This window comes from Crocodylus siamensis, chromosome 3 (assembly GCF_052110815.1).
Source record: "Crocodylus siamensis isolate JL-2025a chromosome 3, ASM5211081v1, whole genome shotgun sequence".
Taxonomy (NCBI): Eukaryota; Metazoa; Chordata; order Crocodylia; family Crocodylidae; genus Crocodylus; species Crocodylus siamensis.
Window position 1 is genome coordinate 48,545,369 of NC_143397.1, and position 17,550 is coordinate 48,562,918.

A 17,550-nucleotide genomic window follows, 5' to 3' on the forward strand; every position below is an offset into this window, starting at 1 on the left:
AGCTATACAGCTTCTCTGCTGCCACCAGATCAGCATAGACAGCAACAGCAGCAGCCAAGGGAGGAGGAGATGTGAGGAAATAGGACATGCCATGGAGAGGAAAATGGGAAGGATTGGGGATTCTTACTTCCTTCAGGGACTTGAAAAAGGTCTCCAACTCCTGTTCCTGTGGTGTTGACTGAAAGGGTGTGGGGGGGTGCACGCATGCCACCGAGTTTCCTCTGGATCTGCCCCTGCAGACTGCTACTGAAGAGCAGATTAGTTATTGCAGTGTTAGTTTCCACCTTGGTTTACTTTGCAAGAACTGATTTATGTACCCATGCCCTCAACCTCTCTTGCTCATACTATTCCAGTTTGTATAAATAATTAGATATTAATTGGGCTGCAGGCCGATGCACATTGATTCTATATCCCAGTGGTTAGGGGTATCCTCATGGGAAATCAGGATTCATTTATTCTACATTCAAATCAGATGAAACAGGGATTTGAAACTACATCTCAAATATTCATAACCACTGGTTTCTTAGCTATTCTGGGTGGGTCTCTCATTTGTAATGTCTTGTTTCCATTCCACCTCAGACTGAAAACTAATTTCAAAACCTTGACATTTTTCATGAAATAAATTTCTTTTTTTCCTGGCCATCTTTATCAGTGCTGGCACCCTTACTCGTATCAACACTGGCAGATCTGTAGTACTCTATGAAAAGGTGGCAGAATTAGAACAGAGAGTAAAAAAACTTAATTACATGATATACTGTAGAAGAGTGTAAATAACATGTATAATCAGAGTCTGATATGCTAACAAATTATTTTTCATATCAGAAACATTGTTTTTAGTCGAACATATTCAAGTTCAAATTATAGTTCACAGTTAAATAATTATTGGAAAGCTTTCAAACATGCCATTATAAACACCATAAACCTTATTCCTCTCCCTTTGTGTATATTGTATAAAATATTACTGGACAAAAGTTCAATTTACTCAGCTGACAAAACACACTGGCAAAGGTTTAGTTAAAAGCTTTCAAATAAATGTTTATTTCCTGTGTTTAACTATATGTAACAACATTCTTCCGCTGCAACTTTTATAAGCTCTCTCATAAAACTTAGATCTTGCAGTTGAATAACTTATAGATAAAATAAGAGTTTTAGCATAAAGTAACCAAATGGAATCCTTTTTAAATAAACTTTCGCAGCTGGGCTATTTAATCATGTCCTGAACTGTAGTACATAAGTGAGTTATACACAGTACTAAAAAACTGAGAAGTTTTGTTCAAAGTCCAAATGCAATGGTGGCCACACTATGCTAATCAATACAGTTTCTCTTGACTAATCAAAATACTTATTTCTGAGACCTTATTTATAACCCAATACCTTGCAGGAGGATCAGTAATTCTTTATGCAAAACTGTCCAGAACAGGCAGCAGTTTATTTAAATGTGTTCCCTTGATGCTACTTCTCTTCCTTGCATCAAAATAACTGTGATAATTAATTCTGAGTCTCTAACAGTGACAGTGAAGTACCGGTGGAGAATTACATTTAATTTGAACAGCTTCTGACACTAATGCACTCCTTTGTCTGTGCAGAATCACACCATTTAACTGACAGCATCTGTTACTGCAGAGATGGTTTTAAAAAGGTTTAGGTGGATCTTGATTCTGGACCTTGATCCTGAAGTATTTCAGTTATTTTCACTGGCCATATGCAGACATTCAGTTTCTCCTGGGAGAGTTGCTGCTTTCTCAGGAGAACCTACCAATGTTCAGGATTTTTCTGCCAGAGCAGAAATTGACCACTGCAGGAGAAAAATAACCTGGGAACAACCACGATTAAATCACTCCTGGGAGAGTTTCTGCTGGGAGAGCAAAAGTCTGTACAAATTACCCCTCTGAGAGAAACTAAAACACAATCCTTCAGCATCCCAGGGTACTTTGCTTTCCTCTCCCTGCCCCTGTCCCTGCCCCCAGGAGACAGTGTATTGTTCACTAGACTCTACTATTCCAACCCTGCAGGGAGCAGAACACCCCCTTCACAATGTTATAGTATGCTTCAGGAAGACAGGCTGATTCTGAGCAGTCTGGTTCAGCCAATATAGGCTTCCTGTGCACCACTGCCATCTGTTGCCAGGCAAAGTAAGAGCCTGAGGTGTGCGCCCAGGGGGCCCCTGGCTGCAAAGCATCAACTCTGCAACCTCTCTGCGCTTCAAGCAATGAGCATTCAAATATTCACTTTAGAAAATGGATCTCTTTTTAGTAATTGGATTATCCTAACTCACAAGATACCAAACATGCTCCCATTAAAGACAGACAGAAGAAAACACTACCAAACTTATGTAACAAAAACACCTTATTCAGTAATGAATATAAAGAACAATGTGAAAACTTGAAGCATCTTGTGGGATTAGGATCAAAATACTCTTTAGAAAAAATTGTTTGGCAATATGACAGGACAGTGTTTGATATAAAAGCTATGTTCTCTCCAGCTCTATTGCTGTAAACAGCAAACAAAAGAGACACTGCCAATAAAAAAAAACCCTCTTGTATTTAGCTCATCTTATTTTACAAACAACGCCAATTATTTTATTTTTAACAATTTTATATTAATTTACTTTTGCCTATACTTTGTGCTACTGGTATTTATTTCTTTATTCTATACATCACACTCAGCTTGGGTAAGAAAAATAGACTCTCTTTTGTTCCTAGTCAATTTTACTTTCTGGCCTTCTTGCACTAGCAAAATATTGTCTGAATTAACCACCTAAAAAGCTGTATTTAAATTTTAAAGCTTGATATCACCAATATAAGCATATATATATATATATATATATTCATCTTAGATTTCATTACTCCCTTTACCACTGTTTCATTAAAAAATTAATTTAAGACTAAAAGTTATTTGACAATGCCCCCTTAGAAATGCAGAACTGCATTATAACTTTTCAAAGGTACAATACTATAGTAGGTAGAACCAATAAATAAGACTTCTAACTTGTGATTCTACAGAGAAAAAAAAAAATGGCTCACCTTTATATATAAAGGCTCCCTAAGATGATCAACAAGAATGCAAGTTTTTTCCTCCCACACAGGATTGAGGTTCTTGTGTATTGTTTTACTTCTAAACACTTCTTTTCCTCCAATTTTAAACTTGACATATGGATCGCTGGTCCCTGTTAAAGAGAGACACATTGATCCAAATTAAATGTGTCCCTTTTGTGTGCAAAGGAAATTCGATTACCCTAAAAAGAATACAATATCACTGATGATATGAATTTTTAGATAAAAGTAAACAGTTGATAGAGAAAAAAATAAAATTATAAAATTATCATCTTTGTTTAGTCACTTTAAAAATTTATTTTACACAGTGCAATTACTTAAAACAGGAATACTGCCTTTCTCTAAAAAATACATAGCACTAATATCCTTAAGTGCATGCCTATGTGGCCTCCCCACTGTTTGAAATCCAAAGTTATGGTCCAGCAGCAAAATCCTGAATCCTGAGTTTACTGGGAGCTTTGCCACTTGCCCTTGATCCATTCATCTAGTATTCATTCATTTTCAATTAACTATGTATTTAAATAGCTTTATGCTTTATGTGTGTGACTGTTCTTTTAACCTTCCTATCTTAATCTTACCTCCTGAATCAAAGTGCCTTCCCCCATGATAGTTTATACCAGTATTTTTTACATTAAAAAATATCCAGTTCAACTTTCTGCTTGGAAGAAAATATTCAGAAATTTCTAAACCAGTAAACATTATGATAACCTTTATGCAGTAATTGAAAGCAATTTGATTGGAAAATTAAGGGTGAAATACTGGCCCAGTAAAATAAAAGGGCAGAACTCCTATTGATTTCATTATGCCCATTTTGTTTTCAGTACTATGAATAAGTAGAACTGGGGCTTACAGCCCCACTTCCTGCCTCCAACTACTCTCACAAAGTAACAACCCATACTCAAGGGTTGATTCAGAGGGTTGTGGTCCCTACCTTTTAAACCATGTTGAGCACCTGGAGACTTTATGTCTCCAAAGTAGGTAGGAATGCTTCTCAGCATCCTTTTCCTTTCCCTCTGTGCCTAGTGATACCTTTTCATCCCTCCCAATTCCTCCCCTGCCCCACCTGCCATTGCTGCATCCCCCAGCTGACCTGGAGACAGGGGGTCCAAAGCTACTCCAGTAAGCTTGCACAGAGAGCCAGGCTCAGATGGGAACAGCAGCAGTAGCCACAGTGGGCAGGTTCCCCCTCTCTCCCCACTTACCAGCATCAGAACAGATGCAGGGAGGGGAACTGGAGTGTGGTAGGAGAGGCCAGGGCAGCAGTGGAGGTAGGCAGGTCTCCCTGTGCCCAGAAGTGTAGGTACAAAGGATTGGGAGGGAGGGTGGGGAATGGAAGGGAAGGAGAGAGAAGGTGCTGCTGAGTATGCAGGAGAAGGGAAGGGGTGTCAAGTGCAGGGAGAAGGGGAGGATTCTTACCTCATTCGGGGACTTAAAAAAAAAAGTTCCTAGTTGCTGCTCCTGTGAGATGGTCTGTCCCCAGTGGGTGGGGAGGTTGGGAGTGGGGACATGCCACCACCCCAGCAATGCCCATATGCCTATATTTAAAATCTTGGATCCACCTGTACCCATACTCCTACACAGACACATACCCATACATGCTGGGTTAGGGTCAGTATATAAGTGCATCTCTCCCTTTCCCTGGAAATATCCAAATTCCTGCAAGTGTAATTTATGCTACATGCACATCATTCTCACAAGGTATATACGTGCTCCTATAGCACTAGGCTCAGGCATTCTTAGAAAGGGACCTAATTAGAAAATTGCCAGCAGTTTTGGTTGGCATGCTTAAGTTGCGTGTAGTTTTATATTTTTAAAATGTTGCTAAGGTTACTTTTGCTGGGCAGAAAATCCACATGAAGGTAACAAGAGACATGGGCACGCATGCATGATTACAAATTCAGTCTAGTTTTGTCTATATAACAGTGTCAGGATGAGGCTGAGGTGCCTGAGCTAACTAAACAGAACAGTCTTGACCAATATCGACAAGGCTGAATGGTTATAAACCCCTGCAAGACCATTTCAGGCTGGACATAAGGAAGAATTTCTTCACTGTTCGAGCCCCCACGGTCTGGAATAGCCTACCATCAGAGGTGGTTCAAGCACCTACACTGAACGCCTTCAAGAGCAAATTGGGTGCTTATCTTGCTGGGATCCTATGACACCAGCTGACTTCCTGCCCTTTGGGCAGGGGGCTGGACTTCATGATCTTTCAAGGTCCCTTCCAGCCCTAATGTCTATGGAATCTATGAAATACGTTGGTTTTTTTTGTCAGACCTCACCCTATGAGCAATTAGGTTTTTTTCCTGGATTAGTTGTAAGGACTATTTCTTGATATAATTGACTACAACACTGACCAATGAACTGTCATATAAGAAATGTTGTACTGTATCTGCTCTACAAACTGATTTTGACTAAGTTCCCTCCTTTGCAAAGGAAGGACTCAAAATAGCATGAGTACTACCAATACATTATTCTAACAAAGTACCTCCAGTGTGGACACAGCTAAACTAGCCAAGTTGTACTTTGTACCAGTATATAATAAAAATACTCTCCATGAACGAAACAACTACATTGTTCAAAATGCAGTTTTGCTAGTACAGCTGCGTTTACACTAAGAATTTACTGCTGGATCAGCCATGCCAGTGGCACCTCTTCAAAATCCAGACTAACATAGGGATGCAAACATAAGTCTGTTATATAGACACAGACTAAATCATTCTGGGCACTAGCTCTTTTCTGGTATCTTTTACACAGTATCACTGAGAGTCTTCAAAGGCTATTTTAGGAAACTATTGTGGATGCCAGTGGTCAAAGGTGATATCTCATTAATATATACATTCCGAATAGTGGCAATTGCATCGTGCTAAATTCCTGTTTTGATGGTACTATGAAGTAGCATTTAAATGTAGGGTTCACAAAGCAAACATTGTTTTTCCTATCTATATATGCTAATTAAAAAAGTATTACAACTATTCGAAACATGAAGAATGGAAAGTGTGTGTAAAATGCCAAAAAGTACTAAATAGCATTTTGTTTTCACTTGCCCTTTAAAAGTTAAATTAATTTTAATGACTGACTGCAAGAACTGCAAGTAGTTTTCTCATTTCTCTATCAGTCAGCTGTTAGCAAGAGTGAACTTGTGTTCATCTCATTTTGATCTAAGCTCATTGTAAAATAACTGTTTCTATCTGTCAGAAATAACAGCTAAATTAGTATGCATAACACTTCTGATTTGATTTCTACTGTAGTCATGATTTTTATCCTGCAAAGTTAGTTATTAAATTATTTTGTAAAACAATATATGAAGTCCCTTGTGAGGACCCTTCCAGCCCTATTTTCCTATGATTTCTTGAAGACACTTGGCCAGCACGGCTTACTTGGGGATGCTCCTACTTTGAACAGGGGGTTAGACTAAGTGACTTTGGGGTCCCATCCAGCCCTACTTTCCTATGATTTCTGTATCAATAAGATGTGAAGACTGTATCACCTAAGCTTTTTACAGTCTTCTGTTTAGCCACAAGATGGCACTATTATTTACCTAAACACACATTCCTTTTGTAAACCTGTATGATACAAGCAACCTCAAATTTTAGTCAAGTTTCAGGTCTAAACTCATTTTTTTATGATAGGATCATAGTTGTATTAGCAACACAAAGTTTGCAATAAAAAAATACCTGGTCACCTTATTTCTTCATTCTTTCAACACAGTGAAAGTTATCAGGGCAGACATCATTTTTTAATTTGTTCAGTATGGTCACAGAGCATTGTGGGTGTAACTAGTAATAATAAAAATAGTAATATTAGCTAAAAAGAGTTTAGTCTTGTGTCCTAAATAAATCCTGATTGCCTTACTCTTTAGTGTGCTCTGTACAAGTTGTATATCTAACTGTTGTCTTTCATCATAGAAAAACCTGAATTTCAGTAATACTCCATGCATAAAGTTATCAAGAAACTTTTGGAAAGAAGCAGCTTGATCAAGAAAAAAGTATTCTGTTATAGAAATACATTTTTCAATGTGTGGAAATGCAGGAGTCATTTCCTGGAGGGGCAATTTCCTCCCAAAATGAAGCACAAATTTAGCATTAACATGGGGCCAAAATTAATCTCTTTCAGAGCAATGCTTCCAAGCCTGAAGCAAACTTCAGTCAGAATTTGGTCCAATAAACTGCAAGCATAAGTGTTTAAAAGCTATTTCAGAATTTGATTTAGAGTGTTGTTAGTTAAAAGCAATGAAGTTGTGTTTTTCAAGCACCAGTATTTATGAGCTCCTTTCAGTAACAGATCTTCCTCCATTTGTGAATTCCAAACAGAAAGATCAACATGTAGTTATAACAAAGAAACTAATTTTGAAAACAGACTGACCAAGCTCAAAATCCTTCGTTGGACTGCTAATGTGTGATGTGTTTCGAAAGAACCTTGTCGATTGTTTTTCCAACATTATACTGTCAAGCATTAACATTACTGGCCAGTCCTACACCCACAGTTCCCAATGATTTGATACTATAGGACCTGATGTTGCAAACACTCGTGCACATGTACAACTATTTATAGATTTGACTAATTCCATTTGGTTAAGTGTATGTGAGGTCATTATTCAGTATTAAGGGGTTTTTTTTAAGAGAAATAAAAATTAACTCCAGATGTTCCCAACTTTATAAGTAATTACCCAAACAGAAGAATTCAAGAGTTCTACAGAATAATTTTAAATGATATGATATGCTATCATGCTTTTTTTGCTGTTGAAGAAAATACGAGATTTTTAATTTGTTCCGTTTTTTAACACTAACTGTAAGATAAACGGTAACTGATTATGAATTTCCTCCATTTTTCCACAGCTGTTTAACTGTGTCACTTCTGAGAACATTCATTCGAACCTTCACTTGTGGGTCTGAGCATATAGTACTTAGTTTTTTTTCAAATCACCTTGCTGATATTCTGCTGAGCAAAGCAACAGCATTTCTAAAGGCAGTAACGATTCTTTGCACAAGATGGCAGTCTCACTTTTCCAAAAAGCCATCATTTTAGTTGAAGAAAATGTAAAACACAGTATATGTTAAGAGGAACAAAAACAGAGTTTTTGACCAATTCTTCAAAATAAATTATTGACCTATCTTGTCATCTGTTATCCACTAACATACATGGAGAATCCAAAAGAACTACTGGGTCTAATTTTTCTCTGACTACAGGTATGTATTTCCCACTTCTGTTAGTTAAATATGGTACATAAGTACAGAAAAAAATTAAAAAGAAACTAGCCTCTCCAGCTATACCAGTAACAAATATTAAATATATTTTATCAGTGGGAGAAAAAAACATTTTTTTTAAACTGACATTAAGAAAGGAGGATAGAAGGAATTATACATTGGTCTGATTTTGATACCTAGGAAAGAGACTGAGAATATCAGCATTTATTTCCTACGGGTCTGGAAATTTAGAAGTAGGACATGTGGTGGTTCTATGAGCTACAACAATTCACACTACCACCATTTTCCTTCTGCCAAATTTCAAGACCTGTGTGGAATTGCATGGGCCAGATGACATGGTTCCATAAGCTGAACCTTCGGCATCCCTAATCAAGAGGATAGCAAGCAATAAGTAATAACCAACATGGATGTGTCAACAGCAAGTCAGGCTAACCAATTTAATTTCTTTCTATGACAAGTTGATGGGCTTGTAGATTCAGGGGTTGGGGAACACTGAATGCAATACACCTCAGCTTTAGTATGGCTTTTGATACAGTCTCATAACCTTCTCAATAAATAAGATAAAGAAATACAGTCTAGTTTAAACTCCTGTGAGGATGGTGCAACTGGTTTGGCAGTCATGTTGAAAGGGTAGTCAGCAATGGCTTAATGTTAAAGTTGGAGGAAGTACCAAGAGGGGATCCCCAGTATTGTTTAATATCCTCATAAATAGCTTGGTTTGATGGAACTAAATGTAAATCTGTGTACGACACCCCACTAGGGTAGCAGACACTTCAGAGAACAGGGCAAGGTATTCCTAGGGCCTCAATACATTGGAAAAATGGTCTGAAATGAAACAGATGAAATTTAGTAAGGACAAGTACAAACCACTATACTTAGGAAGGAACAAAAGGGTTCCAAGGGTTATAGTGGATCACAAACTGAAAATCGATCAACAGTGTAATATTCTGCAAGATATTAAGTGCACTAGCATTTATTAACAGGAATTCGTTCTTCCACATTGTTTCACACTAACGAGGCTTCTCTGACTGATCACTGACCGGACTTTAAGGGTACATACAGACATTCAGGGAAGTTAGACTGTGTTAAAAATGGCGAACCAATCAAACTTAGTTCACACAGGTGCAGACCTTATACTTAGATCCCTAGTTAATCTAAGGCCCAACTACAGAGAAATACGGGAAGTTTAGATTCATCTACATATGGCCAACCCAATCTAAGTTACCTGTACCTCTGAGGTAGTCTAACTTAGATTGGGTCTGGTGAGACTGATCTAACTAATTTTCTGTACAGTTCACAGCTCAGCCCTGGGACTGTGAAAGCCCAGTTGCTGGTCTTGGCCCTGGCCCCAAAGACCAGAGCTGTGCCTTTCCTACTGTCCCCCCTGGCACCAACCTTCCACCCCACCCCCAGATGGACAGCCCCCCACAGATCAGCTAGCAGCCCTGAGCCCACCAAATGCCCCATCCCACGAGCTACTCCTGGCGCTGGTTTTACTAGCGTCTGCCAGTGCCAGGAGCCAAAGAAGTTGGGGTGAGGGGAGGAGCAGGCAGGATGGTGGGGGAATGGTTTGCCAGAGGGCTCTGTTAGTCTGAGAATGGAGGGAGGGGTCAAGGGTCTAAAAATAGCCCTTGGCCCTGATGGTGGATGGGGGGAGAGCCACCCTACCCCTACCAAGCCTTCCCAAGGACTCCACTACTTCCCTAATCCAGCTAAACCCTCTCAGACCACCCCAACTCCCCTGCAGACCCCACTTTCTCCCCCAGTCTCCCAGGAGGAATTTTACACTGCTCCATCATTCCCCACTGCAGACCCTGCTTGTCCCATCATCCCCCCCAAATCCCCATATCCCTACTTACCTTAGATCAGGTGGCCATTTTTAATTCAATCTAATCCCCCCAACCTCCCCAAATGTTTGCATATACCCTAAGATATGGACAAATCAGAAAGATCCCAGCATAGAGAGAAATTAGAGGTCTAGAAAACATGATAAGGAAAGGTTGCAGGAACTGGGATTATTTGGTCTACAGAATGGGATGATAGAGTAGAGATTTTGAAAAAAGGTTAGTACAGAAGATCATCAGGGCTAGGGACAGAAGTTACACATAATCAGAAAGTGGTTTAAATCTGTAACGAAGCAGAAGCTCAGTGCACAAAAGCCAGATTCAAAATGGCTGAAACTGGTTTAAGATAAATCTGGTGGAATGTTGTATCAGACTGAATTGATTTGGGTCAAACCGGTTTATGAAATTTCTGGCCCAGACCCCTTCCTGATGCAAGTTAAATCACAGTCCCCTAACATCCCAGCATGCTTTGCAGCCCTAGGCTAGGCAGTGCCATCTGCTCCAGAGACCAGGGCTGGCTCCGCCCCTCTGCTCCCAAGCTGGAGCAATGAGGTCTGGATGACAAGGGGGTGGGGGTGGGGGGGAAGGCGAGCCCAGCTGGGGTTACAGTGGACAACTGGGCTATGTATAGACAGTCAAAAAGCCTAGGGCTGAACTGATTCAGTCTTTACAGGTTAATCTAAACTACAGAAACAAAGTTGAAACAGAAATGAACAGACATTTACTTTTGATTCAGGAAATGCAGCCACATGCCTGCAGTGGCTCAGGCCAGAAGCCAGGGGGTGCTAAAGCACAACTCTCTGGCATGTAGCCAGCATGGGCTATGTGTTTGCTTACTCTTCCTGCTGCCCCCAAAGGTCTCTAGGATTTGCAGTCCAAAATTACAGTAGCAGAACTCTGCAGGGTTGCTCATCACTTCCTTTTCCTGCTTCCAGGCGCCTCTGGGATTTATAGTCCATGGTAGCAGCCAGCAGTAAGTCTGAGCAGGGGAAGAGGTGTTTAACCCTCCTCCTTGGCCCCAGACCTCAGCCAGGGTTTGCTGGAGGGGAGGGAAAGCCCACCCTCCACAGTCTGGGCTATGTCCCCAGCTGGGCTTGCCCTCCCTCACCCCCTTGTCAGCCAGCCCTCACCGTTAAGAAAATGTTTCATACTTTTATAGCAATGCTATGTGAACTGTATATGACAACAGAAGCTCATATCTGAAACAATATCTGTAAATCATCTTTGGGTTCAATCCTCCAAAATATCAAATCCCCACACTCACAACAGCTTCAATGTAATTTTAAGATACTCAGCACATACCCAATTCATAATCTGATCCTTCAAGCACAAACAAATTGAGGTCCTGGGTTCCTCTTTAGTTGAGATTTAAAGCAGGAGTCAGCAGCATAGAGTCCATGGGCTGGATGCAGTCCACATGGCCACTGGATCTGGTCTGCAGATACTGGGTTTTGAAGGCAGGCGCTTTACCTGTGAGGTGGCTGGGAGATGGGGCAGTGGTGGATGGATCCTAACATCTACCCTTTCACCTCTGACTTGAGTGGAGCCATTCAAGCCCACAGGCGGAAAAGGTTGGCAACCGTGTATTTACAGGGTTTGAACATCAACATTCTCAATTTGGCTTAAATCCTTTATGTTGAAATTGTACTTGGAGATTTTTTGGATTTTTGTAGTTATTTATTTATTTGTTTTATTTTTTAAAGCAGTCTTTTTTAGTACTTTAGTTGTCAGGTCTTCGAGACAAGGTTTGGTTAGTGTTCTGATATCAGACAGAATAAAACAAAGCACATCAGGCTCAAATGCAGAGCAGATTTGCTTGGAAGCCTTCTGCTTCCCGCCCCCGCCCCATGGAGCAAGCTGGAGTAAATATGCTAAGGGCATGTCTACATAAGCAGTTTACAGTGGTGAAATTTGGGCTGTGTTGATATAAAAAGATCCATCTTAACATCATGCCTTATGATGATATAATTGGAAAATAGCAGTGTTATTTGTAGCAAATGGCATCACAATAATGGTCATGTGGTCACGTCTATGTTCTGAATTATTTGGTACTACTGCAGAACAGCAAATGCAATCACTACCTTGGCCTCTTCCAGATGTCCTCTCTCCCTCACTCCATTATATAATGCTGTATATGTGCTCTCAATTAGGACCCTACCTCCCCAGCGTGAAAGGTAATATAACACAACAGCATGCGTTCTGCAGCAAGCAGCCAGCCAGCCACCACTAACCATCTGTGGTAGTTAGGGAGGTTCCCCGTCTTACAGATCCAAATCAAATGGGAGGAATGATGAAAATGATATAAAATATCCAGAGGCATCCAACACTAAGACGAGGTTCTGGGGATGCCTCTCAAGTTCATAGTATGGAAAAAAAAATCTGGTACCACAGAAACTGAACAAAGACCAATAACTGCTTATGATTTTCCTCACCTTACAAAGTCTGCATCAGAGTTTTTCACATCTTTTAAAGACACCAATGTCAAGTGACAATAAAGGGAGGACGAGGGAACAGAGGAGGAGATATTTGGTGAACTTCTGTAAGTCTCTAAGAAATGTGGGAAGGCAGGTAAGAAGCCGGCAGTATTCGTCAGTGATGAGAGGCAAACACATACAGAAGCCTCTCAGTGCTTGTCTTAAAATAAAATAGCAGTAGATTCTGACATGGACAAGGACGAGTGCACCCAGCCGTGCCCCACCCAGCGGTAGCAGCAGGCATACTCCACACCTAGATATACATCAGTGAAGCTGTTTTGGGGCCATTCCTCTACACCTCTTTTTGAGACCTGCATCTCCGGCATGTCTCAGAGCAGGTGCAGGGAAATAGCCAGTGAGAACTCATTGGCAAATAGCTGGGTGTGGAGCATGCAAGTGGTTATGGGAGGGCAGGGTACTCTTGGACCTCCTAGAGCTGTGATTCACTGTCACTATCATGTACACAAGCCCTCAGTTTTCAAGAAAGTGAAAAGGCTCAATCTTATCAACAATCTCATGGAACCTCATGGACCTTATGGATCACGATGGTGGATGTTGAAACCAAGGACATGAGAGATATGGACATGGAGGTTCTTGCTTGTGTCTAATGGAAATAGAGTGATTACTGGGCAAGCACCCCCTGTCAAAGCTACCACTCACCTCCCTCCTCAGCACCTCAATACTTTCACACCAGACTTGAGCTTCATTAAGCCCCATTTCTACAGACACTGGAGAAGTTGTATTAGGAATGTGACATGCTACAGCTCCTTCCAGTCTGGCAGTGCAAACAGTAACCCTGGGAGCTGAGATCCTTTACTGTCTTCAACCCAAACATGAGATGGGGAAGCCATTCTGAGGCAGCCCAAGATTCCCAAACCATAGGTCGTCATGGCCATGACAGCCAAAGCTCCAAGGATGTGAACCAAAATGCTCCTTTCTTTAATTAAAAACCTGTCAGCAATTTTTGTCATGTCAGGAAAATCCATTTGTAAAATTCACAAGGAACTAAACAAAAGTTGCTAAGGCCTGTCTAATGAGTACTCTTCTAACAATATGCCTAGGCACATAAACTGTCCATGCTGACAAGCAGAAATTACACGACATTATGAATTCATGAAGGCATGCACAATAAATCCTGCAGAGTTATAATATACAACCCCTTGCCCCCAGCTGACTAATTTTATATAAAATGAGTAGAGGTGTAGAAAAAAATGCCAATCTAGCACCTCACAGCAAAAAATATCCTGCACACCCCAGCAGGTTGTGACTGTAGTAGTACTGCCATGCAGCACAAACTATAACAAGCAAATAAGAGTGTTAAGCAAGGCACATATCCAAATTATGTTTTTCCTTTAAAGAAAGTTCAAAAGCAGCCCTGATTGATTGCCCTGGTGACTGTCACTGAAGTAGTCCTATCTTGTGACCTGCATCAGACAACCTGAAAAAACCCTCTCAACTTCTGCCTCCCAACTCTGCAAGATTCTTCTCCTTGCACTGTACAGCTCATAATTATAATTCAAGGCAGGTATTGCTCAGCTACTTTAAAACTTTCCAGTTACCAACTACCCTTTAATTTCACAAAAGCTGTCAACCTGGTTGTCTACCATCATTCTCTTCTATGATCCTATGTCCAAAAGAAGGCTTCATTGGCTACAGAAGTAAAAGCAAGCAGGAACTTCCAGGACTGCTGATGCTGTTAGTTTCTATTGTGTTAATTGTGCTAGCAAGCCACCTTTCTTTGTTGGAAAAAAACAAGTGAAAGTTCCTGAAAATTCTAGCATCATGAACTTTTCCAAATCATGTTGCATAAATGTTGGTGAATTTATTCCCATGGTCAGCCAGACCTTGGGGTGCAAGGAACTATTTTGTGAACTAATGTTATGAACAATACTGTAACTTCTGTTTCCAGCATGGGGGCATACAAGAGGAATATGGACTCCAACAGATTCCACTGTAGCTGGGAAAACCCATGCATACAAAGCTTTAAATACCTCCTAAGGACTAGCAAGCCTTACAACACTGCAAGAACCCCAAAAGTCTGCCCAGGCAAACTGACTGGTAGCAACTGACTGGAGGGACTGATTGCTTTGGCTGAGAGACTAAGCTTTCCACTCCTCTGTGGACATAGAGCAATTTCTAGCTAGCTTCTACTAAATGACTTGCCATGGGCTTTGGAACCAATCTCAGTACACTAGACACAGCAACAGCACGGAGAAGCACAACCACAAAGGAGACTCAGTCACAATGTTAAGCACCTATTTTAAAGGAAACTTCATCCTCCACCATCATTTTTTGTAGAAACAAAATGGCTCATAGCGAAGAAAAAGCCAGCTGTTTGGTTGGATGTGGCTAGTGCATGGCAGTAGAAAGAATGTAGCTACATCAAAGAATCTCACTTCTGTGTAAATCTCCCCATATAAACAAGCTAAGACTAAAAAGAAAACCTCATGTGTATAAGTTAAGGCAAGGAGGCTGTTGCATGCAGAGCTTGTCCAGACTATGTGTAAAATTTAAATGACTAAATTATAATAACAGTGCCTCTTGCACAAGAATGCAAGTTTGTGATTAGGATCACTCGAAATACAACAATACCATTAATCCCATCTCTGGCTTTTGGTATTGAGTACACCCTATGTCTAACTACCCGTGATCAATTATGAATAGCTTCCCCTTTCAAAACGATTGCTTCTTCCTTGTTACCACATTCTTTCTCCATCTATGACGGTTGGAAAATATTTTGAGATCTGTCCTGTTGTAACAATGCACCTCACAATCTATGACCTAAGGTGTTTGATTCAAGTAATCAAGACCCATGGCAGTTAATCAAATGGTAAACCTCTGATTTAAAGTGTCTGATCAAGCCCTATTGCAGTTAATTGAATGGTAAACCTCTGGAGTGATCAAGGGTTTTGTGCATGTCAGTTTCACCGACAACAACCAGGGCTGGATCCAAACGTTTAACAATCACAGCACAATCAAAGGACAATGACCCTCCACCCTGCTGGCTTTGTCCAGGCTCCGATCATCAGTCTATCAGGAAAAAATATGCTTTGAAGAAAGAGAGAAGCTAACAGCAAGGTGTGTTTGTTCTAGGAGAGAAGAACCATGTTGACCCATTGTAACCTACGCCCAGCTGACCACCCTCAGCGACAGATCCACACCCAGTGAAAAGCTGTAAAGATCAAAACTACTTCCTGGCCCATGTTGGTGAGAAAACACTATTACAGCTAAAAATATACTACAGTTGATTATAGCTCATTTATTTGTAAATTGCAATAGCCTATCTGTCATTTTCCTATAGCTCGTTATCTAATTAATAAAGCCTTTTTACAAATTATCAATGGAAGTGTCGTGTCAATCCTCATAAGCACTAAATTAAACTTCCCATTTTAATTACAACCAGGCAATCCGTACCAGACTGGGGGGAGGGGGGAACCACTGGCAATCTAGGCTTCTGGCTCTAGCCACTTTTCAAAACTACAGAGAAAGCAATAATAAAAACTGTGTACATTCTGATAAAGTCTAATTTCTTCTTCTTCTTTTCCCATAGTTTAAGTCTTCATATGCTTCTAGAGGCAGTGACAGAATCCATCTATTACCCACTTTCCTGCATGTATTTCTGGGTGTTAAATGATGAGCTTGCTTTTTGCTGTTGGCAGGAATTGAAATATGACAGTGCTACCCAAATAAGCAATCAAGGGAAGAATCTGAGCTTGATCCAGAATGAAAGCCTTTCTTCTTCTTCTCCGAAGGAGCAACCGAAACTACCTGTGGTTTTCCCCACACACCTATGGCTTTCTGACTCATTGCAGCAGCCTGAACACATCAGGATTTCCTCTGCCTCCTACAGTTTCAGAATCTTCTGCATCTGCCCTAATGGCAGGAAAAAAAGTTCTCTTTAACCACAAAGAGAATTCAGTCAGCTGTGGTTAGAATCCATACACTCTACTCTGTATTCTGGTCTTCTGTACTGTCCAAGAAGTCATTGCTTCTGCATCCTCCCCACCTCACTCTGGAATTACTAAGAGGGTTTTAAAGTTGACAGCTTTTCCATTTTGGGCACTGCACTGCACGGTTTTCTTCATGCCTGCATATTCTTGCTTTCATCTGCTACTGCCTTTAAGGGAACAGTGGCACAAGCCTGTGAAGGTTTCAGACAGTCCAGATCCCAATACCAAGTACTCAGATACACTTTTATGTAGTGTTTTCAAGTAGTTAAGGGTTTGCAAAGTATTTACTGGAAGTCAAACTAACTAGATGAGACTTAGTCTTGCACAGCACACAAGCTATGTTGTGTAAACATATGCAAGGTAAATGTGATTAGTGGAGTAAGGAGGCAGGGGAACCTCATCTTGCATTAATGAAAGTGATTGCCAATTACTCCTCCAAGGAAGCAAGAGTATGGTCACAAAGAAGCATGTGTTTAAGTCACTCACTTCATGCTAAGGGTTGCAACTAAGTCCAAATCTTCTCCCAAACTTCCAATATCTTTCTCTTTTTCTCTGCACCTTGGAACCATTTCATTTACCTTGTAATTCTGAGAGCAAACACAATCAGTGAAAGATTTGCTCATAATCAGCATGGAAAGTCCTATATCTATTTAGCATATTGGCTTCCATTACTTTTGTACCGTAACCCTAATTTCTATGGCCCACGCCTATACCAATTGCCAGTCACCCACCATTAACAATTAGCAGTAGTCTGCAGATCTTTGTTTTGCATAGCAGCTGCCAAGCACAACTTCCTGCCTTCAGCAACTTCTATATCCTTACACAATTACAGCAAGTATACTACTGTCCATGTACAGTCAGTCCAATTTTTATCCTCCCTAACAAAGGATCTTTCAGAGGGTTCACCTACAGCACAAAACTAATTAAGCCAAATGGCACAAAATTGGCTTGATTAGCAACTACCCCAAAGATAAAAATACCAGTTATGATTTCCTGGGACCCTACAGGTGAAAAAAAAAGCACAG

General features: G+C 40.5%; 1 protein-coding gene across 1 annotated transcript in view; it reads right to left on the reverse strand.

Annotated features, from left to right (window-relative positions):
• MCTP1 (multiple C2 and transmembrane domain containing 1) overlaps positions 1–17,550 on the reverse strand; it is a 500,289-nt gene that overhangs the window by 254,919 nt on the left and 227,820 nt on the right. The window contains exon 4 of the mRNA XM_090038277.1: positions 3,024–3,166. Within this exon, the coding sequence (XP_089894403.1) occupies positions 3,024–3,166 (143 nt within the window). The remainder of the gene's footprint in view (positions 1–3,023; positions 3,167–17,550) is intronic.